The sequence below is a fragment of the Budorcas taxicolor genome, chromosome X (assembly GCF_023091745.1).
Source record: "Budorcas taxicolor isolate Tak-1 chromosome X, Takin1.1, whole genome shotgun sequence".
NCBI lineage: Eukaryota > Metazoa > Chordata > Mammalia > Artiodactyla > Bovidae > Budorcas > Budorcas taxicolor.
Window position 1 is genome coordinate 139,717,959 of NC_068935.1, and position 27,776 is coordinate 139,745,734.

Sequence of the window (27,776 nt, forward strand, 5' to 3'; positions counted from 1 at the left end):
TCTTGGGTTTTGTCCCTTTCTGGGGTCGCCATGGAAACCGCGGTGCGCTCACCTTGGGATCTTCCAGGAGTGGCATCTGCAAAGACCGCATTTCCGATCCAAGTACCCGTGTGCCCTCCTGGGTGGATGCTGAATTTTGGCAGGAGGGCGCCCGTGTGACCCACAAGCTCCCGCCCATCCCCGACCCCGTGGTGGCTGGAGGCAGGGACCCTCCCGGGAACAGCTCTGCACCCCTGACTTCGTCTCCCCATCCGCCACACGTGCCTCCATCCCCGTGAGAAAGCAGAGATGCCCCTAAACCACGACCTGTGTTCTGAGCCCAAAGCCACTTCCCCAGGAAGCCCCCTCCCCGGCTTCCAGTGCCCCTGGGTTTCTTCGGTGGAGCCCGTTGACTCCAAAACAGTTTTGCGTTTCTTGATCTGTGCCTGACGGTGGTTCACTGTGCTTAGCGCTGTTGAGATAAAGAGATAAAACCACAGATTGTCAACGATCTGAACCTTCCAGAGGTCCCACACTGACCTCTCCCCTCTGCCCTGCACATGCCTGCATACGTACTAAGTCGCTTCAGTCGTGTCCAACTTTGTGCGACCCTGTGAAACACAGCTGGCCAGGCTCCTCTGTCTATGGGATTCTCCAGGCAAGGATACTGGAGTGGGTTACCATGCCCTCCTCCAGGGGGTCTTCCCCACCCAGGGATTGAGTCCAGGTCTCCGGCAATGAAAGGCGGGTTCTTTACCAGTAGCACCACTTGGGAAACGTCCTGCCCTGCACAGGCGAATCCCAGGTCCTTCAAATGTGTGGTCCTGCATGTGAGACTCAGTGGCTTGACATCAAGGGTCCTTATTTCCTGGAGGGTGGAGTTGTGAACTTCCCACCCCCAGCCCTGACTCTCAGCCTTAGGCCAGCCGGGATCACCCACTGCCTAAACTGGGGAGTGGGGCTCCCCACGTTTTCAGTCAGCCACCCACCTGGCTCCCCAGGCCATTGATCCCTCTGGTCACTTCCATACTTGGGGTCTAGACACACCAACTTGGTGGGGCTGTGGCATCCACCAGAGGTCACACCAAGACAGGGGAGGGTCTGTTCAAAATCGGGAACTGTCTCTGTGATTCCCCGGGAGATGGCAAAGACCCATCCCTCCACCTGGATCGCAGTCATCTCCGAGATGATTGTACCCATGATGTGTTCATTCTTTATTAAAAAAAAAAAAAGTATTATTGAGATTTCACTCACATGTCGTAGAATCCACCCATTAAAGTAACAGTTTGGGGCATTTAGCAAGTTCCCAACATTGTCCAGCCATCAGCTGTGTCTAGGTCCAGAACATGCTCAATCATCGCCCCCCAGGACACCCTGTCTACATCACCAGTCACTTCTCCCCTGCGTGCCGCAGTCCCTTGCAGCCACAAACCCACTTGCTGTCTCCATGGACTCACCTGTTCCGGACGTTTCCTTTCAGTGGAGCCACATGCCGTGTGGCCTTCTGTGTCTCCTTCTCTCACTGAGCAGCGTCTGTTCAGGGTCCATCCACACTGTAGCCTGTGTCAGACCTTCTCCCCTTTTCATGGTTGTGTAACATTCCACTGTGTGGGTGGCCCCCATGCTGTTTACTGACCCATCCATCCATCCATCATCCATCCATTCATCCATCATCCATCCATTCATCCATCCATTCATCCATCATCCATCCATCATCTATCCATCCATCCATCCACTCATCATCCATCATCCATCATCCATCCATCATCCATCCATCCACTCATCATCCATCATCCATCCATCATTTGTCCATCATCCATCATCCATCATCCATCCATCATCCATCCATCATCCATCCATCCATCATCCATCATCCATCCATCATCCATCCATCCATCCATCCATCATCCATCATCCATCATCCATCCATCATCCATCCATCCACTCATCATCCATCATCCATCATCCATCCATCATCCATCCATCATCCATCCATCCATCATCCATCATCCATCCATCATCCATCCATCATCCATCATCCATCATCCATCCATCATCCATCATCCATCATCCATCCATCATCCATCCATCCACTCATCATCCATCATCCATCATCCATCCATCATCTATCCATCATCCATCATCCATCATCCATCCATTCATCCATCCATCATCCATCCATCATCCATCATCCATCCATCCACTCATCATCCATCATTTATCCATCATCCATCATCCATCATCCATCCATCATCCATCCATCATCTATCCATCATCCATCATCCATCCATCCATCCATCATCCATCCATCCATCCATCCACCCATCATTCATCCATCATCCATCATCTATCCATCATCCATCCATCCATCCTCCATCCATCATCCATCCATCCATCCTCCATCCATCCTCCATCCATCCATCCATCCATCCACCCACCATCCATCATCCATCCGTGGATACACAGGCCCTTTCCACCTTCTGGCCGTCATGAGTACCACTGATTGGGAGCACCAGGAACTCCAGAGTGTGGCCTCACCTGTGTGCCGTGTCCTTTCTTCTAGGAGACAGCCTCGTGTGGAGGCCCCCCGCCATCAGCCTCCCAGGACCCCGAGGACATCTTCATCGTGGAGGAGACCCTGTTGTTGGCGAGTAAACCAGCAAAGACGGGAGGTCCAGCCTCAGCCCCCAACCCTTACGTAAACACCCCTTCTAGGGGTCCTCTGCTCAACCACTGAGAGGACTCTGATTCGACTGGCCCGCTGCCTGCTGCCCGATCCCACTGCCTCACCTCTGCTACATCGTCCCCCACTTCCCTGCCCGCTGGCCACCGCAGCACCCACCTTTCCCAGCTGCGGGAGGCACCGGCCGCCAGCCCGTTGCCCAGATGTGCCCGGTAGGTGGCTGAGGATATTGGCAGAGTCTGGCTCACACTCTGGTCCAAGTTGTCCCTGTGAAGATGGGCACCAAACTTGCCTGTAACAGCACAGACTTGGGGATGAAGAAATAACGGGATGTCCGGTCTCCATGGGTTCAGGAAAATGCCCTGGAGGAAGGCACGGCAACCTACTCCAGGATTCTTGCCTGGAGAATCCCATGGACAGGAGCCTGGTGGGCTGCAGTGCGTGGAGTCGCGAAGAGACGGACACGACTGAGCGATTAACCAACGACACAAGGCACAGCATTCACACGGTGGAGCCGCCCCATGTCGGTAAACACAGGACAGCGTCAGTGGGGTTTCCCTGTTGGGGACAGGTTTCCCATTAGACACTCCTGAACGGTGCCCCCAAATTGACGCTTTTGAACTGTGGTGCTGGAGAAGACTCTTGAGAGTCCCTTGGACTGCAAGGAGACCCAACCCGTCCACCCTAAAGGAGATCAGTCCTGGGTGTTCATTGGAAGGACTGATGCTGAAACTGAAACTCCAATCCTTTGGCCACCTCATGTGAAGAGCTGACTCATTGGAAAAGACCCTGATGCTGGGAAAGATTGGAGGCGGGAGGAGAAGGGGACGACAGAGGTTGAGATGGTTGGCTGGCATCACCGACTCGATGGACATGAGTTTGAGCAAGCTCCAGGAATTGGTGATGGACAGGGAGGCCTGCCGTGCTGCAGTCCATGGGGTTGCAAAGAGTCGGACAGGACTGAGTGACTGAACCGACTGATCTGAAGGGTGCCAGCCAAGCAGATAACCTGGGAAAGGACAGAGGCTTTAGGAGAAACGGCCTCTGTCCGTTTTGGGGGCGAAGGGAGCAGACGCAGGATGAGGACGGAAGACGTCCGGTGGAGCGTGATTCTCTTCCATGGTGTCTCTGAACAACCACACATGAAGCATCTTGCTGGGTTCCGTCCAGGTCCAGGAGGGACCCGTCTCCTGGGCACAGCTCTCTCACGGTCGGCTGCCGGCCGGCGATGCTAGAAGCAGAGACACCCAGCTTCGACAGCGGGAGCCTCCGGCACCGATTTCCCGGGAACACCATGAGCCGGTCCCAAGTCCACGCTGCAGAGAAGCAGGCGTTTCGCAAGAGACGGCAGCAGCTGGTAAGATCGCGTGGCGAAACTTCCGCGTTCGGGGCTGGCGCAGCGCGCAGGAAGAGCGTCTTGTGAAGCGCTTGCAGTGTTTCGAGAAAATGAGATGAGATGAGGTTGTGGAATCAGAGAAGGTGCCCGCTACCGCTGTGGCCGTGGAGCCTGCGGCCCCAAGATACGCCGTGTGGTCACCCCAGCGAGTCTCCGGGGCGAGGTGCCGCCTGTGATCACCGGGCCAGGATGACTGGAGGCGCCCCAGCTCCGGCCGGGAGTGGCCTGGACTCGGAAAGACCAGCTTCTCTTCCGGCATCAGCTCCGGCTTAAGATGGGCTTGGACTCCGGAACACGCTGATTGACAGGGATGAGTTTATGAGTAAGTTAAATGTCAGAACCCAGGGACTTTCTTGTCTGTCCGATGGTGAAGACTTGCCTTCCAGTGCAGGGGGGTGTGGGTTTGATTTCTGGTGGGGAACCTAAGATCCCACATGCTTCAACGCCAATAAACCAGAACATAAAACAGAGCAATATTGTAACAAACTGAATACAGGCTTTAAAAGTTGTTGTTATTGTCGAGTCTCTCGGTCGTGTCCAATTCTTTGCGACCCTATGGACTGCAGCACGCCAGACTTCCCCTGTTCCTTACTCTATCCTGGCGCTTGCTGGAACTCACGTTTATTGTCAGAGATGCCATCCAGCCATCTCATCCTCTGTCGTCCTCTTCTCCTCTGGCCTTCAGTCTTTCCCAGCATCAGGGTCTTTTCCAAAGAGTCAGTTCTTCGCATCAGGTGCCCAAAGGATTGGAGCTTCAGCTTCAGCATCAGTCCTTCCAATGAATCAGCAATGGGATCTTCTGTAATGGGACCCACTGGCTTTTTTTTTTTTCTGTGAAACCGATCCATATCCCTGTGAATACCATCATTGGTGGTGGCCGAGTACCTTTTTAGAAAAGTTATCTTAAAAAAAAGAAAAGAAAAGTTATCTTTCCTCTTGCAGACTGGTGAACAAGTGAGGATTTGAGAAGCTCAGGGAGCAAAAATTGGTTTACGTGGTTTCTGTTTCTTTCTTATTTTTTGTCTTCCAAAATGTTTTCTATTTGTAAATGAAAATAATTTCACAGTAGGGTTGGGGGGGAAAATGCAGCAAAGGTCTTCCTCCTCAGACAGGGAGCTGGGGAATCATAAGTGCCTCGTGCCCAGAGGCCAGGCTTGGAGCCACTCCGGGGGGTGGGAAGGGGGTAGGTATCAAGTTCTCGGAGGTCACAGAGGGCAAACCTGGGGGATCTTGGAGCAAGGATCGGCCCCCGCCACTCGCCACCCCCCAACACGCACACACACACTAGGAGGATGGCTTGGCCACTGTGGGCGGAAGTGTTATTTGCTGGAAAATCAGGGAAGCCCCTTGTCTTGGGGGAACCCCACGGGCGACGGTTGCAGAGATAACAAAATGAGAATACCTCCTGCCGTGTCAGTAAACAAGAAACGTCTCGGCCAGCAGCGAGCTCTGGGCTCCGGTCGTGAAGGCGGGCTCCTGAGGCTTTGATCCCCCGCTTCCTGTGGTGATGGACCCCGGGGGCGCCGTGGGATCACACATCTGTCATTCCTGAAGGCGAACAAGGGAACAGCGTTGGCCCCAGACAGCTGAGATGCACGGGAAAGGAATGACTTTGGTGAGCCCAGAGGCCCGCACCTCCCCAGACGCAGAACCATCAGTTTGCCACTCGAGCGAAACTGCCGGCCCTGACCGGGGCACCCTGGTGACCGTGTGCATGAGTTATTTTTATATGACAAGAGATCCTGAGAAGGGACACGGATCCGACGGGCCACCACCCACTGGCAGAGTTCAAGAAAGGTCTCCCGCCTTTCAGTATCTCGCCGGCACCCTTCTGGGCTGCGCAACGCGTGCGCCAACCGGGAGGACCCCGATTCAGAGCCATTGGCCGGAGGTAACCTGCAAACGCGCGCTCTCAAGTCTGTCCTCTCGCTGTCCTCCCCGATGCGACGGACGCGAGTCTGAGAAAGCTCTGGGAGTCAGGGATGGACGGGGAGGCCCAGCGTGCTGCGCGGTCCACGGGGCTGCAGACAGTCGGACACGCCCGAGCGGACGAACCACGAAGCTCATTTCCATCAAAGCCGGGACCGCGAGCCACGGCGCAGAGCGGTCGTCCTGGGTTCCCTTACCCCCGTGTTCTCCGCCCGGGGGAGCCCCCCCGTCCCAATGAAACCTCTTGCTGTCTCAGCACGTGTGTGTCTCTTCAGACGGTTCGTTTCTGAGCGTCGCAGAAGAGCCCGCTCTCGGGCCCTGGGGAAGGCGTCCCCTCGCTTCGTGCACCGAGGCTGCTGTGCCCTGCTGGCCACAGCCGCGGGGGGCAGGGGGTGAGGGGAACGCAGGGACACAGCTGCCCAGCGCCGGGGCTTGAGAAGCCGCGATTCTGGTCTCCCTCCCGGCCCAGCTGCTCGGAGTCCCGGGCTCGCCCAGTCCCGCTCGCGGTTCCCCATTTCTGTTCCGCGAAGACTCCGCCCCACCTGGAGGGCCGGATCCCGGCAGCAGGGTGAACAAGCGTGTCCTTCTCTGGCACTCCTGGTTCTGTGCCGGCTTTTCTGAAGCTGGTCAGTGGTGGTCGGAGGGCGCTCAAGCACGAGCAAGGAAACAGGCGATGGAGGAGCTAGTGGGGCCGGGGGAAGGCAGGTGGGGCTGGAGCCAGGGTCCCCGGAGCGGGGGGCCGACGGGTCTGTGATGCCGGGGAGGGCCAGGGCTTAGCACACACGTGCCCACAGGCCTCCGTGCCTCAGACCCAGAGGCTGAACCTCAGCGCCTCCCACTTTGTGGGGACACTGGCGGGGCTGTGAGCAGATCTCAGGGTGTACACTTCCTGACACAGGCCTGGCACTGGCACCTCCCATCACAGCACGTCCAGGCTTCCCTGGTGCCTCAGGTGGTAAAGAATCCGCCTGCCACGCGAGACCCGGGGTCCACGCCTGGCTGGGGAACATCCCCTGGAGGAGGGCGTGGCGACCCACTCCAGTGTTCTCGCCTGGAGAATCCCATGGACAGAGGAGCCTGGCGGGCTGCAGTCCATGGGGCTAGAGTCCAAGGCAACCCACTCCAGTGTTCTCGCCTGGAGAATCCCCATGGACAGAGGAGCCTGGGGGGCTGCAGTCCATGGGGCCAGAGTCCAAAGCAACCCACTCCAGTGTTCTCGCCTGGAGAATCCCATGGACAGAGGAGCCTGGCGGGCTGCAGTCCATGGGGCTAGAGTCCAAGGCAACCCACTCCAGTGTTCTCGCCTGGAGAATCCCCATGGACAGAGGAGCCTGGGGGGCTGCAGTCCATGAGGCCAGAGTCCAAAGCAACCCACTCCAGTGTTCTCGCCTGGAGAATCCCATGGACAGAGGAGCCTGGGGGGCTGCAGTCCATGGGGTTGCAGAGAGTGGGACATGACTGAGCGACTGAACAAGAATGCCCACAGGGGGTCTGTGCCCCATCACATTGTCCAAATAAGACATGTCTTATTTTAAAAAAAAAAGAAGAAGAAGAAGAAAAGAAAATGGGAAAGAAAGAAAATGAATGAAAAAAGTAAAGAAAAGACAGAATATAAAGATGGAAAGACAGAAAGGAAGGAAAAAAGGGGAAAAGAAAAAAGAAAGGGTGGAAAAAAGAAATAGAAAAGAAAGATGCCAAGGCAGACAGGAAGAAAGAAAAGAATGTGGGGAGACAAAGGGAAAAAACAGATAAAAAGAAATAAGACAGAAAAGAGATGGAAATGAAGAAGGAAAAGAACGGGGAAAGAAACAAAGGGAAAAAACAAATAAATGAGACAGAAAAGAACGTTGGGAAGACAGAAAACACGGGAAATGAGAGGAAGGAAGGCAGACAGGAAGAAGGAATGGAAAGGGGAAAAGAAAAAGGGAAAAAAGAAATACAGATAAGACAGAAAAGAACGGAATGACAGAAAGGAAGAAAGAAAAGAATGTAGAAAAAAGAGAAATAAGACAGAAAAGATGGAAAGATAAAAACAGGAAAGAAAGACGGAAAGACAGAAAGGAAGCAAGGAAGAAAAGTGAAAAAATAAAAAGCAAGAGAAGGAAAGGAAAGAGGAAAGAAGGGGAAGGAAAAGAGGGTGAAGGTCGAAGCCGGGCAGCCTCCGCGAGGCCCCTCCCCTGGCCCCCTCGGTGCTGCGGCTGGAACTCGGAACGTCCGTGTCTGCACGCCCAGCGCTCACCCCTTCTCCTTGGTGGCTGCACCTTCTTGTCAGAGCCCGGGACGGCGGGAGGGCCAGCCAGCGTGTGTCATAACTGCGGGGCCAGCTCCAAGCTCAGCGTGGCCCCCTTATCTCTGCGGGCCCCTGCTGCCCCCGCTTCTGCAGAAACTGCCCAGTTCCTCCCCCCCACCCACCCAGCCCCGTGTCGGGGCGCGGGGCAGACACGCTGCCTGGAAAGGGGTCCACCCGGGGCTCAGCGCCGTGCGGGCCATGTCCGCTCTGGACTGACTGCCATCCCCTCACTTGGGTCATCTTTCCCCGTCCTCCGTCTCCCTGGAACCCCCCAGCTCCCCATCATCCTACTTCCGTCATAGACCAAGAGGGGCCTGAGACAAGAGGCGTGCACCCCAGGCGGTCATTGTCCATCGGGCATTCTAGAATCGCCCCGGTGTTTAGCAAGATGGTCATCGTCCCTGAGGGGGACAAAGCAACCAGGGATCCGACCCTTTCCTGGGGGTGGGGGACAGTGACTTTCATCTCCCCGAGCGGGTACTCGGGAACCAAGACTCCTGCTCTGTGGCAGGCGGGCGGCCGTCACAGAGGACTCCACGTTGGACGGCTGCAATCCACAGGAAACCATCCTCTCCTGCAGTCCTGGGGACCACACGTCTGAGGTCCTGGGGTCCCAGGACGGTTCAAGGGGTCCCAGGACTGAGCTCCCTCTAAGGAGTCTCTAGGGGAGGGTCCTCCCCACCTCTTCCAGCTCCTGGGGGCTCCAGGCATCTGTCCCTGGGCAGGTGGCCATCCCGCTCCTGTCTCTGCCTCCATCCGCAAGCGGCTGTATCCTACCTACGTGCCCGTGTACAAGCAGCTGCCTACTCAGCATGGCGGCCCCGTGGGACGTGGGGACCACGCTGTCCGAGCTGGACTCTGTGTTACCCTCATCCTTACCCCTGCGAGAGAGTCCCGGTTCCACAAGAGGTCAGGCTCTGAGGTTCCAGGTGGACGTGCGAGGCCTAGGTGGGAGGAGAGGAGACGAGAGACAGGGAGGCAGGCGGGAGGACCCAGCCCACGACATCAGGCCCCGTCTGATGGGGCGGAGCCCCGTCAGACTCTGGTCTGCATCCCGGGTAAGACCCCCACACACAGCCCCACCCAAGAGGTGGGGAAGGCAGACGGCTGCCCATGGAGACGCAGTATTGAACACCACCTCCTGGGGGCCTCCGGGATTTGGCTTGCATCTCGTGGCCGCTGAGATGTGTTGTCCGGGGTCCATCAGGAGGAGGGACCAGCAAGCGGGGCTGGAACCCAGGGGCTGTGACAGACACACGGACGGGTGACCCATGTTGAGCGAGGGCAAGGAGGAGGCCCCGGGCACAAGGAAGTCAGAGACGGCGCCTGGGAGCATCCTGGTGGGCGTTCCGGGCTGAAAGGTGGACGTGTCGGACTGAGACACAGGCATCCAGCGTGTGGGGGTACCCGGGGGCACCTCCCTGTCCCCGCGGGCACGAGCGGTCACTCCCACGGGGACTTTGACAAAGGCGGGGCATCCAGGCGACCAGGGGCCCCCCAGACATTCATTCTGGCTGGCTCCAGGAAATTGCCCAAGACCGAGGTGGAGGGGTGGGCAGCCGCTGGGGTCCTGACAAAGCAGAAGCTGCAAAGGAGAAGTGAGAACAGGAAAAGAAAAACTTTGAAAGAGAAAGTGTTTCTTCCAGGAAAAACCCAGGGCCGTTGCCAGGGTCCTGACCCCCAGATTCTAATTCTGACTCGAGGGCAGGGGAGGAGGGGCCAGATGCCAGACTTGCTCACACCCTCATGGGGTTGATGCTTTTTTTTTTTTCTGATGGAGTGGAGCCACCTCCCCCCACCCCTGCCACCACCGGGAGGCTATAAAAACATTGAATGGGGCAGAAAACACACACACACACACACAGAAGGTTTCTTTCTCCTTCAGGAAGCAGACTGCAGCACGCGGCCGGGAAGTCAAGCCCAGGGTCCACCCCCAGGCCAGCAGGACAGGCACCAGGGAGGGGCCGCCTGTCTCCCACTGACGTCAGACTCTCCTCTGCATCCCAGGTAAGACCCCCACACACACCCCTCACCCAGGAGGCGGGGAAGGCAGACAGCTGCCCCTGGAGAGTCAGTCCTGAGCAGCACCTCCTGGGGGACACCGGGATTCGGAACACATCTCGTGGCCGCTGAGGTGTGTCGTCCGGGGTCCATCGCAGGCTGGATCCAAAGGCTTTATGCCCGAGAAGCAATGATGGAGGGTCTAGCTAACCAATGCAGGTGACGCAGGTTTGATCCCTGGGTCAGGGGAGATTCCCTGGAGGAGGGCACGGCAACCCACTCCAGTGTCCTTGCCTGGAGAATCCCATGGACGGAGGAGCCTGGTGGGCTACAGTTCACGGGGTCGCGAAGAGTCAATGTTTTGTGCTGGGTCTTATGGCTGAAGGAATGAGCTGGCCGGAGACCAGGACGAGAGGCTCCCGGTAACCACAGCGCCCACCAACTCTTTCTGGCTCAAATTCCTGTCACCTCCAACCCAGGCAAGGCGGGCTGCTAATGTCGAGAGTTCCAGCATCTCCCCGTTCCAATTCTGCGGACCCCAGCCCCCAGCCTCTGGGGGCCAAGGTCTGTCCAGGCAGGCCCTGTCCCTTCGTCCTTTGGGGTCAGCAGCATACGATGACCAAGTTCATGCCATTAGGGTCTTTAAAGATGTGAGCACCTCCAAGCGAGGGTGGAAGTCTGCGGGTGGACACGAATATCATGGGACTGGAGCACTGTATACGCTGCGGCGGGGCGGGGAGCTCGGCTCACCTGAGCAGAAGCCAGGAGCCCACCGCCGCCCTTCCAGGGACATCCTCGAGGGCTGTCTCCATGGATGAAGACGAGCCCCAGGCCCTCCTCATCGGATCGTGATGAGTGAGAGTCGCCCCAGTCGTGTCCGACTCTTTGCGACCCCGTAGACCATACAGCCCATGGGATTCTCCAGGCCAGAATACTGGGGTAGATAGCCGTTCCCTTCTCCAAGGGAATCTTCCCTCCCAGGGATGGAACCCAGGTGTCCTGCATTGCAGCCGGATTCTTTACCAGATGAGCCAGCAGGGAAGCCCAAGAATATTGGAGTGGGTGGCCTTGCCCTTCTCCAGGGCAGCTTCCTGACCCAGGGATGGAATCCAGGTCTCCTGCATTGCAGCCGGATTCTTTACCAGCTGAGCCACCAGGGAAGCCCCCTCATCTGATGCTTGTTCACTGTCTGGATTTTTTTTTTTTTCTCCCCGTGAGCGCTTGCTACCTGGACCATTTGTTGTTGTTCAGTGGTGTCCAGTTCTTTGCAGTCCCATGGATGGTAGCCCCGCCAGGCTCCTCTGTCCATGGGGATTCTCCCAGGCAAGAAGAATGGAGTGGGTTGCCATTTCATCCTCCAGGGGAATCTTCCCGACCCAGGGATCGAACCTGCCTCTCCTACACGGGCAGGCAGACTCTATCACTGAGCCACCCAGGGAGCCAGGACTCTCGTGGGCAAGGCGTTGCGCTGTCCTGGATTGCGACGCTGGGCTTGGAGGCAGCCTCCTCTCAAACTCGGTGCCTGGTGCCTCACTCTCCACAGCCCGATCATTGTTCTTTAACTGGATTGCCAGGCGTCCATCCCCGTATACCTCCCCGCGATACCAGGTCTTGGGTCTTCCCTGTTGGCCTGTCCTGAGAAGGAGTCTCTCCCAGCTTCCCCTCCCAGTTCAGCGAGAACTACGAGAGTCAGCCTCTGGGATCAAATGTGTGTGAAAACTGGCGCTTTTGTGCGGGGGGTGGGGGAGGCGGGGGCGGGGCACAGGTCAGCCCTGGGAAGTCTCATGGGAGCCTCGGGCCGGGCTGGGGAGCAGGCAACGTCCTGGACGGCTGGAGTCGAGGCTGCATATCGTGATGCAGCAGCTGAGAAAGCCCTGAAGGATGGAGGGGAGGGTCCTCGTCCCTCCTCATCAATTACAGGCTAGATTCTTGAGGCGAGGTGCGCTGGGAGGGGGCACACTGGGGGAGCAATGCTGAGGCCCTGGGGAGGGGCAGCCCCCAGGCAGGGGAGCGTCCTGGGCTCCATCTGTGTGGCCGCTGCCCACTGGCCCGCAGGCGCCGGTGGCGTTTGCGTGAGTGACGCAAGCAGGTGGGGAGGGGTGGGTGGGCTCCACCAGGAGACCCCGCGGCTGGGGCCTGGGAGGTGCGGAAGGCGGAGCCCCCGGGGAAGGTTCAGGAGAGCCAGCCTGCTGAGGGGGGTGCTTCATGGGGACCCCGGGGCAGAATTCTGGTGGGGGTGGTGAGACAGCACGGACTGCATTACCGTAACTCGCTCTGAGCAAGAAACTGAGTCCATGTGATTTCATGCGTTTAATTGCACTTCCTTCCACTGTGTGTGAGCCCAGCATTTCCCGGCGCTGCCTGGAAGGTGCTTTCCAGGCTCCTGTATGGGGTGGTGCCAAGGGTGAGTTATAACCCAGGGCGGGAGCGCCCGTGGAGACAGGCTGATACACACGCGGGCATGCAGACATACAGGCGCACAGACACGCAAACACATGTAATGTGTGCACACAGACACACACAGATACATATGCATGCACAGCACACACAGACACGTGTGCACACATGCAGACATGCAAGCACGTTTTCACACAGACACGCAAACACGTGTGTGCACACAGATACACACATGAAGATGCTCACACAGATACATGCAGATGCATGCAAGGCCCACAGAGACATGTGTGTGCACACATGCAGGTAATGTGTGCTCACGTGTGCACATACAGAGACATGTAGTTTGCACAGATGCACACACGAGACACACACACAGGTGCACACAGGCACCAGACATATTCCCAGAGATACATATATGCACACATATGCATGGTGCACACAGATGCATGTATAACACATGCACACATGTGCACTCACGCACATGCACACATGCACACAAACATATACACACAGATACACACCACATACGCACACTCAATGCACAAGCTCATAAATGCATGGATACACACGTGCACACAGGCATGCATGTACACACTCATGTGTACAGACAGATACACATGGGACACATATAGATACACTCTGCACACATGTAAACACATGCACACACATACAGACACGTAGTGCACACAGATGCACGTATATGACACATGTACACACGTGCACTCACATGCACACACATGCACACAGAAATATACACACAGGTACACACGTGCACACATATGCACACTCCGTGCACACACATAAACACTTGCATGCACACACATGTGCACACAGACATATTCACAGAGATATACCCATGCATATATATGCATGCAGTCACATAAACACAAGTAATGGGTGCACAAATCCATACACACACACAGACATATACACAGACATACGTACATGCCACACACACATAAACACAGGTAACGTGTGGTCACATGTCTGGATATACATATAAAGAGACATGTAGTTTTCACAGATGCATGTACAAGACACATACACACGTGCACACACAGGCATGTACACACATGTACACAGACATACGCATGCACATATAGGCACAGTAAACACATAAGCATATGGATACACATGCAGACACAGGCATGCAGTATACACGGGTACACACAGGTACAAATGTACACACATACACACACACACTCAGTGCACACACACGCATATGCACATGTAGGCATGCAGTGTACACGAGTACACACGTATGCACACTCAGTGCACACACATGCACAGACACATGTGCACACATGCACACACACAGGAGGCTCCCCTCCTGAAGCAGCTCCCTGCCCTTCCAGCAGGACACTCCCGGGGGGTTCGGTCCCCTCCCGCCCCCTCCCCCAGCCGTCCCCGCAGCCACACCACTAGTCACTGTGTCTTCTCCTCCAGCTGACGCCCACCGTCCTGTGGGAACTGCCTCGTCCATGGCCCTCCCCGGGCTGGCCGTGCTCCTGATACTCATCTGCTGCTTGATGACCACGGACCACGGTAGGAAAAGCCGGAGGGAAACGGCCCCGTGCAGTGTGCCAGGGTCCCTGGGGCTGTGCAGCTTTTCAGTTAAATGGCCGTCGCTGGGGTCTCGGCCGCGCGGCTTGTCCGCCGTACGAGATAATCAGCCACTTCCCATTGTAGCCCTCTTCTCAGCCGACTTGTCGGGTACATCTTGCAAGACTTGGACCTCGGAGCCAAGATGTTCATACTGATACGGTCACGAGGCTACAGCCAGAGCTGCTGGTGTAGCTGGGGCGCCGGGATCCATCTCTTATCTTTGATTTCCTGTCATCCTTTTCCTGGGTCGGGAGACGTCCGTGGGAAAATGAAGGTGACGGGCTGAACTCTCTCCTCAGCAAGTTCTCGTGCTCAAGTCGTACCCAACAGAACCCCAGAACGGGAGTTGCCTGGAAATAGAGCCTTGACACGTGCTCTGTTTTAAATATTATATGTATATATATACACATATAGGCTGTTCGGGGTTTTCACTTTGGCATGCAGGCTTTTGTCGATAATTTCAGCGAGCGGGGGCCTTCTCTGTAGCTGCGATGTGCAGGCTTCTTGTTGCCTTGGCTTCCCTTCTTGTGGATCACGGGCTCTAGGGCATGGGTTAAAGGACAGAGTTTGGGACTTCCCTGGCCGTCCAGTGGTTAAGGCTTTGTCTTCTGATGCAAAGGACGCAGGTTCGATCCCTGGTCGGGGAGGTGAGATTTTTCGCCTTTGTGGCCAAGAATCGAAAATGTAAAATGGAAGCAATATTGTAACAAATTCAATAAAGACTTAAAAACTGGTCCACATGAAAAAAAGAAAAAAAAGATGCTTTGGGGGCAACCCCATCCTGTTCTTCTGACGTTCCTCCTGGAGATTTAAGGGAGGTGAGGGGCAGAACAGGGTCTCAGGTTCCCAGGATCGTCACGGTAACAGTTGATCAAGACGTGAGAACGGGTGACGGAGATTGTCACGCCGCGTGCCCATCTCTGACAGTCTGGCTGATTTGCGGTGGCGGTTGTGGCTGACTGAGAACATTCAGAGTGGGGATTAGGGGAGCTAGCCAGATGCTGCACGAGAGGTTCCCCCGGGGGACGCCCTCACCCTCAGCTGCCCCAGATATGGAGCTCGTACATTGCTTCGGCACCCAGCAGTAAGTGCAGTGGGCTCCAGCTGCAAACCCGGGGATGCTGGTGGGATTCAAGGACACACGGTGCCCACCAGGCAGGCGTGTGCCCTGGCGAGGGTCTGCACCAGAAGCCCGTCCCGTGCAGACTTCTCTGGCTGAGCAGCGGATCCCGCACAGGGGCCGAGGGGGCGATGTACTCCTCGGGTTCCTGTCCGACGTCCCCCACATGCAGATGGGAACCAGGCTTTGGGCGACAGAAGGGCGCAGAGCCCGGGCAGCCGCTCACCACAGACGCTCTGTGATTGCGTCAGACAGGGTGACCTGCCTGCGGTGACAACCGCAACATTGCGTAACTGAGAGAGGTTTGTTCCTTCCACACATGGTGGTGGAACGGAGTTGTGCGTGCGGCTGTGCATGTGTGTGTGTGTGTCTCTGTGTTTGCACGTATATATGTGTGCATGTGTGTATACGTGTGTGTGCATATGTCTGTACACATACACCCATCCCATAAATGCATGTGTATGTGGAGTGTATACATGTGTATACGTGTGTGTGCGGATGTATGTTTGTGTGCATACATGTGTGCATGTGTGTCTATACACACACACCCATCCCATACATGCATGTGTATGTGGTGTGCATATATGTGTGTATGTGTACGTGCCTGTGTATATGGATGTGTGTATACACGTGTGTGCATATGTGTGTCTATACACACACCCATCCCATACATGAATGTGTATGTGGTATGTATACATGTGTGTATACGTGTGTGTGCTCATGTGTATGTGTATACGTGTGTCTATACACACACACCCCCCATACATGCATGTGTATATGGTGTGTATACGTATGTGTATATGTGTGTGCTCACGTGTATGTGTGTATACGTGTGTGTATATGTGTGTCTACACACACACACCCCATCCATGCATGTGTATGCGGTGTGCATACGTGTGTATGTGCACGTGCCTGTGTATATGGATGTGTGTCTGCATGTGTGTATATGCATATACACCTACCCCCATACACGCATGTGTTTATTGTGTGCATACATGTGTGGACATGCATGTACGGATGGATGACTGCATGTGCTTATGTGTGTCTCTCTGTGTCTGCATGTGTGTATGTACATATACACTCACCCCCATACATATACGTGTGTGTTGTGTGTGTATGTGTCTCTATGGGCATGTGCGTGTATGGATGTGTGTGCGTGTTAAGGTGTTCATGCGTGCATGCATGTGTGTACGTGTATAGGTGTGTCTGTGTGCAGGTGTGTGTTGTATGTGTGTGCATATGTGTATGTGTGTCCGTGTGCCTGTGTGTGCATGTGCTTACATATGTGTGTGTGTGTGTCTCTATTATATGGGCTTCCCTGGTGGCTCAGACAGTAAAGAATCTGCCTGCAATGCAGAAGACCTGGGCTCAGTCCCTGGGTCAGTAAGATTCCCTGGAAAAGGGAACAGCAACCCGCTCCAGTATCCTTGCCTGGAGTGTCCCATGGACAGAGAGAGGAGCCTGGCGGGCTACAGTCCATGGGGTCACAAAGAGTCGGACACAGCTGAGTGACCGAACTGAATGGCTGTTTTAACAGACTTCCCTATTCCTTTCATCATCTGCCATGTATGGCGTGACTTCTTTCTTTAACATTTATTTGGGTCTTACTTGTGACACTCGGGTTTCTCTATAGTTGTGCCGTGTGGGCTCACTTGCCCCGAAGCATATGAGCTCTTAGTTCCGTGACCAGGGATAGAACTCACGTCCGCTACACTGGAAGGTGGGTTCTTAACCACTTAGTTCCGCTACACTGGAAGGTGGATTCTTAACCACTGGACCACCAGGGAGGTCCCAACGGGATGATTTCTTAGCCCAGATATTTCTGGTCAGAGTCAACACATTCCTGCTTCTCTGTGCGTCTACTACCATGTTATCAGGTGCCATCCCGTAAACCCATCCTGTAAAGGGTGGGTTGGTGAAGGTCTGCTCTGCTCGCCTTCTTTAAAGATGGTTGGGCTTCCCAGGTGGCACAGCAGTAAAGAATCCTCCTGCCAAAGCTGGAGATGTAACAGACGTGGGTCCCATCCCTGGGTCGGGAAGATGCCCTGGAGGAGGGTATGGAAGCCCACTCTACTACTCTGGCCTGGAGAATCCCATGGACAGAGGAGCCTGGCGGGCTGCAGTCCCCGGGGTCGCAAAGAGTCGGACACGACTGAAGCGACTTAGCACGCACGCATGCAGTGTTGCTTTCAGCTGTAGAGCAAAGTGCATCAGCCACATGAACACAGCTTTCTTCAACATGTGCGGCTGAGAAAGGTACATTTCCTGGCAACAAGGATGGGAGAGGTGACCTGTTTTCCTGATGTCTCCCCCTCATCATTTGTGAGAAGGTGGGATCACTAAGCCGCTACAAATTCCTGACTTTGAATTTGTACAAATTCGTGGTTGCTCCTAGCAACCGCGTCTCCGCCTAGAATTCAGCTTCCCAAAGGCTGACTCCCCACACACAGTTTAAGCATGGTGTGTCTCTCTCCCACTCTGTAGCCATTTCTGATCCAGACCCACCGATTAAGAACTTAAGGATAGATCCAGAAAGAAAAAGATTGGTCTGGGACCAGCACGGAAATGTTTCTGAAATTGGGTGTTACGTCAATTCGAAAATTTTAAGAAAGGTAAGACGTCTTCAATGCACTTAGCATCACAGAGACATGGGTTCCACCCTCGGGCCCAGGGGTCATTTATGGGCACCACGGCTCAAGACATCCACAGTGACACCTAGTGGACACGACTGGTGTGAAAAGGGGCTGAGATACTGCAGCTGGACGGACAAGCCCAGTTGAAAATGATGTTGTTGTTCAGGCACTCAGTCGTGTCTGCATCTTTGCCACCCCATGGACTGCATCACGCCAGGCTTCCCTGTCCATCACCAACTCCTGGGGCTTGCTGAAACTCATGTCCATCGAGTTGGTGATGCCATCGAACCATCTCGTCCTCTGTCGTCCCCTTCTCCTCCTGCCCTCAATCTTTCCCAGCATCAGGGTCTTTTCGAATGAGTCAGTTCTTCACATCAGGTGGCCAAAGTATTGGAGTTTCAGCTTCAGCCTCAGTCCTTCCAGTGAAAGTTCAGGGTTGATTTCCTTTAGGATGGACTGGTTAGATCTCCAGGTGACTTGATTTTATTGTGAATAAATTGCTTCCTGTCTCTCAGGCAACAAAGAACCCCTATTGCACTCTTGGTGACTTGTCATGCGAAGTGAAAAACTACACCGTGAAGGTGATGAAAGGTCAACCGTTCTCTGATTGGATTCTGTATCCAAAGCAAGGTGAGGGGTAGATGCTCTGTTGGGGTTTTGTTTGCTTTTGATCACCCGTTAGCGTTCTGAATGCTGAGATAATTACTTTTAACTTGGATGGATGGGTCATAGCTTTGTGGGAAAAAGGCCATTTCTTGAGAGTCCCTTGGACTGCAAGGAGATCCAACCAGTCCATCCTAAAGGAAATCAGTCCAACCAGTGCTCACTGGAAGGACTGATGTTGAAGCTGGAGCTCCAATACTTTGACCACCCGATGCGAAGAACTGACTCATTTGAAAAGACCCTGATGCTGGGAAAGATTGAAGGCAGGAGGAGAAGGGGACGACAGAGGATGAGATGGTTGGATGGCATCACCGACTCCATGGACATAAGTTTGTGATGGGAGCTGGTGATGAACAGGGAGGCCTGGCGTGCTGCAGTCCATGGGATCGCAGAGTCGGACACGACTGAGCGACTGAACTGCACTGAACTGATGTTCAAATTCGTGTCCACTGTGTCCTTGAGGATTGACTGGTTATCTCTCCTTGCAGTCCAAGTTAATGTCCGCCGTACAGCACACGGACTCCACGGTATGCACGCATATTCTTTCTCATATTCTTTTGCATGACGCTTTTTCTCGGAAGAGAAGGTATAGTTCCCTGTGGTCCACAGAGCCGGACCCTGGTGTTTATCGAGGAGCTCACTTTCCCCACCCCTCCCTTTTCTTGGCGAACCCCAAGGCAACCCCCGGGCGGCCGCGGACAACCTGACCTGCCGGGTGCACGACGTGGATCAGCTCAGCTGCAGCTGGGCGGTGGGCGAGGAGGCCCCGGCGGACGTGCAATACCAATTCTACCTGAAGCAGTCCGTGTAGGTGTGACCTCGCGCTCCGCTGGGCTCCGACCCCCCCTACCCCCCGGGGCGCGCTTCAGGACCGGGCTTTAGGGGACGGGCCTTCAGGGGCGGGGCTTCGGGGCGGGGCTTCGGGTGGGCGGGGCTTTGAGACGGGGTTTCAGGGGCGGGGCTTCAGGACGGGGCTCTAGGGGGCGGGCCTTCAGGGGTGGGCCTTCGGGGCGGGGCTTTGGGGGCGGAGCTTCAGGGGCGAGGCATCAGGACTGGGCTTTAGGGGGTGGGCCTTCAGGGGCAGGCCTTCGGGGAGGGGCTTCAGGGGCAAGGCTTTGGGGCGGGGCTCTGTGTAGGGCGGGGCTTCAGGGCGGGGCGGGGCTTTGAGACGGGGTTTCAGGGGCGGGGCTTCAGGACGGGACTCTAGGGGGCGGGCCTTCAGGGGTGGGCCTTCGGGGCGGGGCTTTGGGGGCGGAGCTTCAGGGGCGAGGTTTTGGGGGCGGGGCTTCAGGACGGGGCCTTCGGGGCGGGGCTTTAGGGGCGGGCCTTCATGGGGCGGGGCGGGGCTTCAGGGACAGGGCTTTGGGACGAGGTTTCGGGGCGGGGCTTTAGGGGCGGAGCTTCAGGGTCGCCCCCTGACCCGGCCCCACGTGCCCGCTGCCGGTCCAGGGAGACGTGGCAGTGTCCCAAGTACACGCAGAACCAGCAGGGCGTCAACGTCCAGTGCCATTTTGACAGCATCTCCCTTCAACCTCAACGCCAAGCGCAGTTTCGTTTCCTGGTGAATGGTACCAGCAGTGACTCCGAAATCCCCTGCCGCGTAATGATTCATAGATTGCAAGAAATTGGTGAGAAAACATGAAAACCTCCTTCACGTGCCCCCCCTCCCCTGCAGTTCCTTGTCTTTGCGATGCTGGCATCTTGTGGCGGAGAGTGGGGCAGGGTACCCCACCCTTGGAACCAAAGGGTAACCTAAGGGTAACACCAAGGGTCTTTGGTTACAAGACCCTTGGAACCAAATGCCTCAAGCTGGGGGCTGTGTGTTAACTCGCTCAGCCGTGTCTGGCTCTTTGCGACCCCGTGGGCTGCAGCACGCCGGGCTTCCCTGTCCATCACCAACTCCCAGAGTCCACCCAAACCCATGTCCATTGAGTCGCTGATGCCATCTAACCATCTCATCCTCTGTTGTCCCTTTCTCCTCCGGCCTTAAATCTTTCCCAGCGTCAGGGCCTTTTCAAGTGAGTCAGTTCTTTGCATCAGGTGGCCGAAGGATTGGAGTTTCAGCTTCAGCATCAGTCCTACCAATGAATATTCAGGGTTGATTTCCACAGACTCTAGGGCACTCAGACTTTAGTCGTTGTAGCTCATGGGCTCGCTGGTTCTGGCTCCCTGGCTCCAGAGCACAGTCTCAACAGTTGTAGCCCACGGGCGTAGCTGCTCCAGGGGATGTGGGATCTTCCCGGACCAGGGCTTGAACTCCTGTCCTCTGCACTGGCAGATGGATTTGTATCCACTGGATGGCTCCACAGGGGAGGAAGTCCTAGGAGGCCTGTTTTAAAATTATCTATGGGAAACAATTTATTTCCGTGTGCTTTACTCATTGAAGTGTTTGTTTTTTCCTCCCCTAGAAATATTAGCTGCCCCGAACATCACAAAAAAGTGGTGTAATGAAACCGACTCTATCATGGAATGGGAAGTAAGGAGTCTCTTTACTGACGACATCAAGTATGAGCTTGAGATACAGAAGGTACGCATGCCACCTGCCGGGTGGGCATCTCTTGTGGTCTGACGCCGCGGACTCTGGAGTTTTGGGGGGTGTCAAAGAGTCCGAAGCAAAGAGGAACCTTGAGATAACTGAGCTTCGGTGAAACCCGAAGCGATTGGCTGTTTGGGACACCCTCCGCCCCCCGCCCCCCCCACCCCCCACCTCCCTCCCCCCTACCCCTCCCCGCCCCCCACCCCCCTCTGTCCGCCCCGCACCCCCCTGCCCCGCCATCTGTCGGTTAAGACATCCCCTTTCAGTGCAGGGAGTGTGAGTTGAATGCCTGGTTGGGGGCCTAAGATCCCACATGCCTCGAAGCAAAAAAAACAAAACAGAACATAAGAGAGAAGCTATATAGAAACAGATTCGATAAGGACTTTAAGAATGGTTCAGAAAGAAAAAAAAATTGAGAGAGCAAAAACAAAAAAAAGGAATTGGGTGTTTGAAAGACTGACCTTGGAAAAGGAGTCAGAACGTGCAGGAGAGTTTTCTGTCGTGTTTGGGGTGGAGGAGACATGCTCAGCTGTCATTGTTCAGGAGACAAATGACGTGATAGAAAAAAACAAAACAAGGCTGAAACAGACACTGGGGAAACCCTCTGATCGCACGTCACGTGCATGCGTCCGTGCTAACTCCCGGCAGTCGTATCCGACACTTTGCGTCCCCACGGACTGCAGCCCGCCAGGCTCCTCTGTCCATGGGATGCTCCAGGCAAGAACGCTGGAGTGGGTTTGCCCGTCCTCCTGTAGGGGATCTTTCTGACCCAGGATCGAACCCGAGTGTCTTACGTCCCCTGCACTGGCAGGCAGGTTCTTTACCACTAGCATCACCTGGTCGTATGTCAGAGAGCCTGCAGTTTCCGTGTGAGAAATGAAATCTTTCCTCCCCACGTGCCTGGGTGTTCGTAGAACCTACGCGTATAATGGTCCCCAAGTTCGACACCACTTGAGGAACGGGATGCCTGAAATATAGCCACAGAGAGGAATCCTATCCACCAAGAACTGGAGGGTCCTATTTTACAATAGCCTGGACATGGAAGCCACCTAGATGTCCGTTGGCAGAGGAACGGATAAAGAAGATGTGGTCCACATATAGACGATGGAATATTACTCAGTCATGAGAAGGAATGCATTTGAGTCAGTTCTACTGAGGCGCGCGAACCTAGAGCCTCTTATACAGAGCAAAGTAAGTCAGAAAGAGAAAAGCAGATGTCGTACATTAACGCCGGTACAGGGGAGAAGTTTGTCTCAGATGGTACAGAATCAGCCTGCAACGCAGGAGACCTGGGTTCGATCCCTGGGTCGGGAAGGTCCCCTGGAGGAGGGCCTGGCAACCCACTCCAGGATTCTTGCCTGGAGAATCCCATGGACAGAGGAGCCTCAGGGGCTACAGTCCATTGGGTCGGGGAGAGTCAGAAACGGCCGAGTGCACGCACGGCCGCAGTGCGTGTATATAAATCCCGAGCTCCCCATTGGTCCTTCCCCCAGGTGCTTTTTCATCCATGGACACATTATAAGCAGTCGCCTCTATTTATTACTTTCGGGGGCTTCTCTGGTGGCTCAGATGGTAAAGAATCCGCCTGCCAGCACAGAAGACCCAGGTTTGATCCCTGGGTCGGGAAGACCCCCTGGAGAAGGGCCTGGCAACCCACTCCAGGGTTGTTGCCTGGACCGTCCCATACGTATGACGTCTGTGATTTCTGTTCAGTGCGTGGTTAGTGCCGACTTTTCTGTGGCCATGAAACCGCTTGGACCGATGAGAGCCTTTCTTGGGTCTGGATCAGACTCTCACGCCCTCCTGTTCTCTTACAGGGCACGGACCTCGCCTACAAAGAGGAGGTGGGTATCCACCCCGCGTGCCCCCCGCAATCTGCCGTCCCAAGCACAGGCTCCTCATTTCAATCAGTGTCCAGACCCTCTGAGACGAAGCTCCCCAGTGCTCGGACCGGGCGTTATCACCTACATACCCCTCCTTCGCGGCTACATCCCTCGGGACTCGGTGACAGCATCGTCACACCCAACTAACTGCATCTAACCCGCAGAGGCTGCCGTTCCCACCGCAGTCATGAACCGGTCTCCGTTGTCTCTCTGTCTCTGCGCCTCCCTCCTGTCTCTGCCTCCGTCTCCACCTGGCTTCTCCTCTCTGTCTGTGTCTCCCCTCTTGTGTGTCTTATGAGGACCCTGTCGTGGAGTTTAGGGCCACCCCCATCCAGGAGGAGCTCATCTCAGACCCTGCACCCCATCACCTCTGCAGAGACCCTGTTCCGTAATAAAGGCGTCTTCTGAGACTCTGAGCGTTAGGACCCCCCCCCACATGTGAATCTGGAGAGGCCCCGCTCGCCCCTTGCCAAGCCCCCGTTCTGCAGCCCCAGACCTGCAGGGGTCTCTCCCCTCCGTCTGTTTGATTTTCAACTGCAGACGGAGCTCAAGTCCTTGAGGCTGAGGAACCCGGGACCCTACACGGTGAAGGTCAAGGCCATGGACTCCCTGTTCTTCGGGAGAAGGCCGCCGGGCCAGTGGAGCGCCCCGCAGCACCTCGGTGAGGGGGACGCCCCTCGCGCCTCTCCAGGGGTGGGCAGGGGGTGGGCGGGTGGGTGTGTGTTGGGGCAGGGATCACGGAGGCATGGATCCCTGGCGGGCAGCAGCCTGCTGGACAGGCTGACCATCACTGCCCCTTCATGCGCCTGCTCCAGGGAGAGGGGACCATCCACCCGCCTTGACCCAGTCCCCCAGAGAGGGCTCCGGGGACCAAGGCAGAACTGCGGAGGGCGGGAGACAGCAGGTGGTCCCGGGAGAGCACCCCTGCCCCCCCCACATCCCACTCAGCCCCACACCCCACCCCAGCCCATCATACGGGAGGTGTGGGCTGGTATCAGGGGTCTGTCTCCCACCCAAAGTCCCCCTGGGGATGGGCTGGTATCAGGGTCTGTGTCTCCCACCCAAAGTCCCCCTGGGGGTGGGCTGGTATCAGGGTCTGTCTCCAACCCAAAGTCCCCCTGGGGACGGGTTTTCCTCCCCAGTTAGAAGGCTTTCCCCAGGTAAGAGCTGCTGGGTGTCCCTGAGCTCTGCTCCAAAGCCGCACCTCCTATCTGGGCCCAGGCCGCACAGCATTCCTGACCTGACCCAGCAGGAAACCTGGGGCTCCAGGTCGAGGCCGTGGGCGTTGAGTGTCCTGGCGCGAGGGGGAGGGCTGAGGCTGTAACACATGACCACAGACAGGGGCTTAAGCAACAGACACACCCTCCTCGAGCCTTGGACACCTAACGTCTGAGGTCAAGGGGTCCCAGGGCTGAGCTCCATCCAGAGGCTCCAGGGGAGGGTCCTTCCTGCCTCTTCCAGCTTCTGGGGCCTCCGGGCGTGCATCCCTGGGCTGGGGGCTCCCATCCTTGGTAGACTTTGCGCCCAAGTTTTTCCATGGAGATACACAAGGTGCGCGTGGAGACGGCCATTGCCGAAACTCTCAGAAGATAAACTTTTTAATGCATTAAAAAAAAAACCCAAAGGGATGTGAAAAATCCCTGATGACCATATATTAAATTCAAAGGCTGAAGCAGGGGCGCACCCAGGACACCACAGGCAAGGCGGTGGGGATGTTTCACGTGGGAAGCACCAGCCCAAGGGATCCCAGTGGCACGTGCTGCGTCCTGTGTCCACGGGATTCTCCAGGCCAGAATACTGGAGTGGGTTGCCATTCCTTTCTCCAGGGGAATCTTCCTTACCCAGGGACCCAACCCGGGTCTCCCGCATGGCAGGCACATTTTGTGCGCCAGACTCCATCTGGTGGTCAGTGGCGGGGGCAGCGGTTGGGTAGTGGTATTCTGGCGACTCGGGAAGGATTCCCGCGTGGCCCGGGCAGCGGGTGCAGGTGGCTGATGTCCGCGGGGTGCATCGCGCTCCTGGGCGCGCCCCTGAGTCCCCAGACCCGCCGGGAGGCCGCGTCCCGGGCCCCGCCCGACGTTTCCAGCCCGCCCCTTCTTCCGTAGACTGTGGCAGCAAGAACGCGTCCTTCCCGTTCTGGCTGGTGTACCTGCTGGCCCCGCTCGGGGCGCTGCTCCTGGTGGGGCTCGTGTTCCTCTGTCGCAGGTGAGCCCCGCGCGCCCGCCCTCCCGGGTTTGCGCTCCGGAAATTTTTTTCTGGAGGGGGGCACGGGCAACCCACTCCAGTATCCGCTGTCTGGAGAATCCCCACGGACAGAGGAGCCCCCCCTGAGCGGACACTTTGTGGAGCGCGACCCGCAGGCCCGGCGGCGCGCGCTCCCGCCCGGACCCGTGCGCCCTGCGTCGTGGCCGCGGGACGCGCACCCCGGGGTCTCCAGCCGCCGCTCCCAGTGTCCCCAGCGGTCTTTTATCGACAGGACCCCGGTTTCCCCCGGCTCTTCTCTGCCTCCTGCAGAAGCCAAGGAGCCCAAAGTCCACAGTGCGCCATCCGGGGGGCGCGGGGGTGTCCCTGCCTCCCCGGGCCCCCAGTGCGCGTGGGGCGCGCTGTCTGCGGCCAGGCTCCGCGGCTGGTCCCCGCACGCTCCCCGCACTGCTCCTCACTCTTCGCCGCGACTCTCTGGGCTCCCACCCCGCCGCCCCCAGCAACCTCCGCACTGGCCTCAGGGAGCCTTCCTGAGCCCAGCAGACAGGCAGCAGGCGGACGCGGCGGCGTGACCGCGCCCCCGCGGGGCCTTCCAAATGCCTGCGCCCTCAGCCTCATCCGTGCAACCCTGGGGCTCGGTGCAGGTCCTGCCTCGTGAAGCTGCTGGTTTCACAGGCACACACACACGCACACACACACACACGGACAGAGACACACAGAGATACCCACACAGACACACACACACATAGACAGACACACACGGACAGGCATACACAAACACACACAGACACACACACAGACTTACCCGGAAACACGCAGACACATACAGACACAGAGACACACACAGACACACAGAGACAGACACACACACACACGACCCCATACATATACACATAGAGACACACACAGATACACAGACACAAACGTAGACACACACGGACAGACATACCCAGAAACACATAGACACACATGACCCCATATATAGACACACATACACACACACACATACATACACACGACCCCATACATGGAGACAGACACACACATACACGGACAGACATACACACAGACACACATATACAGACATACCCAGAAACACAGACACACATGACCCCATATACAGACACACATACACACACAGCCCAGCCAGGGTCTAGGATTGGGACTGGATAGGCCGCAGCCCCAAAGGAGGGGGACCACCCGCTCCCCGTAGACGCCACTGGGAGTGAGGAGGTTGCCATGGTGATGGGATGGGGCGGCCTCCATCCTTACAGGATCTCGGGGGAGGTGCCCAGGGGGAGCTGATTGAGCCGCCGGGGCTCTGCTAAGGCTCTGATTTCTGTCTCCGGATGGTGGGGGGCGGGGCTTGGGAACGAAGACCCCCCCCCCCCAACGGAGGGCGGAGTCCGACTGCTTGCAGGCTTCGCCGGGGCCCTCTGGGGGGCGCCGCGGCAGCGCCGTGCCGCGCGGGTTTCACACCCGCCGCGCGGCTCTTCTCCTCCGAGGTGGCCGGTGGTGCAGAAGCTCTTCCCGCGTGTCCCTCACGTGAAAGACCCGGTCGGCGACAGCTTTCAGAACGAGAGGATGGTAGGCGGTAGGCGCTGCGTGGGGCTGCCGCGGGGTGGGGGAGGTCTGGGGCCGTGCGCCCCGCCCAGGGATCGGGGGCGGAGGGGGCGCGCTTCCCGCTGGCCGCAGGCGGTGGCCGAGCAACGTGATGGGCAGGGGAGCTCGCCCCAGAGGCGCGGGTCTGGGAGCCCCCCTCCCGAGGCGGGGGTGCCCTGTCCGGGCCCCTGCGCTATCCGAGGCTTTCCGGGACGCACTTGCCGCCCCGCACCCTGCGCCTCCACTTACCCCCAGCCCCTGCGCCCTGCAGATGGCCTGGGACCCCGAGCAGGAGAGCCAGGAGGAGTGTCCGGTGGTGCAGGTGCAGGTGTTGGGGGAAGCATGAATCTGATGCAACCGGGGGCTTCGTTTTTCCGCCCGGGAGGACGCACAGCCGGGCCCGGTTGGGCGCGGTCGTTTGCTGCACAGTTGAGGATGGCAAGGCCTGGCGCACCTGACTGGAGGGTTGCCTCTGTTGTGCTTATTTCTCAAATAAAGGACTTTTTGACCTGTCACGGGCCCCCTGGAGGTGGGGGGACACCCCGCAATGCCGCACAGCCTCCTGGACACTCCCAAATGTCCACTGTGTTGGCTGGCCTAGTTTGTCTTTAAACGGTTGCATTCCCATTTTGTGTGTTAGTCGTTCATTTCCCCTTTTAAGCCCTTTAAATAACTTGAGATGTGCACCCACACACACACACACCTCCCCCTACCCCAAGCTATAAGGTTGAATGTGTGAGACAGGGGGCAGGTAGACTTGGGGTGCAGACCTGCCTCCAGAGACAGCGGGTGGTGGCCCCGGGCGGGGGAAAACACCAACCCGCTTGAAAGCTAAGAAGGTAGGGACTCTGCCTGCA

The 27,776-nt window shown here is 56.8% G+C and overlaps 1 protein-coding gene across 1 annotated transcript; it reads left to right on the forward strand.

The window, feature by feature from the left end:
- The first annotated feature begins 10,190 nt into the window (after positions 1-10,190).
- Positions 10,191-27,362, forward strand: IL3RA (interleukin 3 receptor subunit alpha). The gene is made up of 12 exons (XM_052663723.1): positions 10,191-10,284; positions 14,122-14,220; positions 17,885-18,012; positions 18,549-18,663; positions 19,374-19,503; positions 20,146-20,324; positions 21,105-21,223; positions 23,050-23,076; positions 23,656-23,776; positions 25,221-25,320; positions 26,823-26,904; positions 27,191-27,362. Exons 2-12 carry the CDS (start codon positions 14,157-14,159, stop codon positions 27,263-27,265), a joined length of 1,140 nt encoding a protein of 379 aa, XP_052519683.1. The 5' UTR covers positions 10,191-10,284; positions 14,122-14,156; the 3' UTR covers positions 27,266-27,362.
- The last annotated feature ends 414 nt before the right edge of the window (positions 27,363-27,776 follow it).

Excerpts from the sequence above, each read along its gene's own strand:
- IL3RA (XM_052663723.1), top strand. The coding sequence starts at position 14,157 with ATGGCCCTCCCCGGGCTGGCCGTGCTCCTGATACTCATCTGCTGCTTG. Across the intron at positions 18,013-18,548 it reads ATTCGAAAATTTTAAGAAAG|GCAACAAAGAACCCCTATTG; the intron begins GTAAGACGTCTT and ends CCTGTCTCTCAG. Across the intron at positions 21,224-23,049 it reads ATGAGCTTGAGATACAGAAG|GGCACGGACCTCGCCTACAA; the intron begins GTACGCATGCCA and ends GTTCTCTTACAG.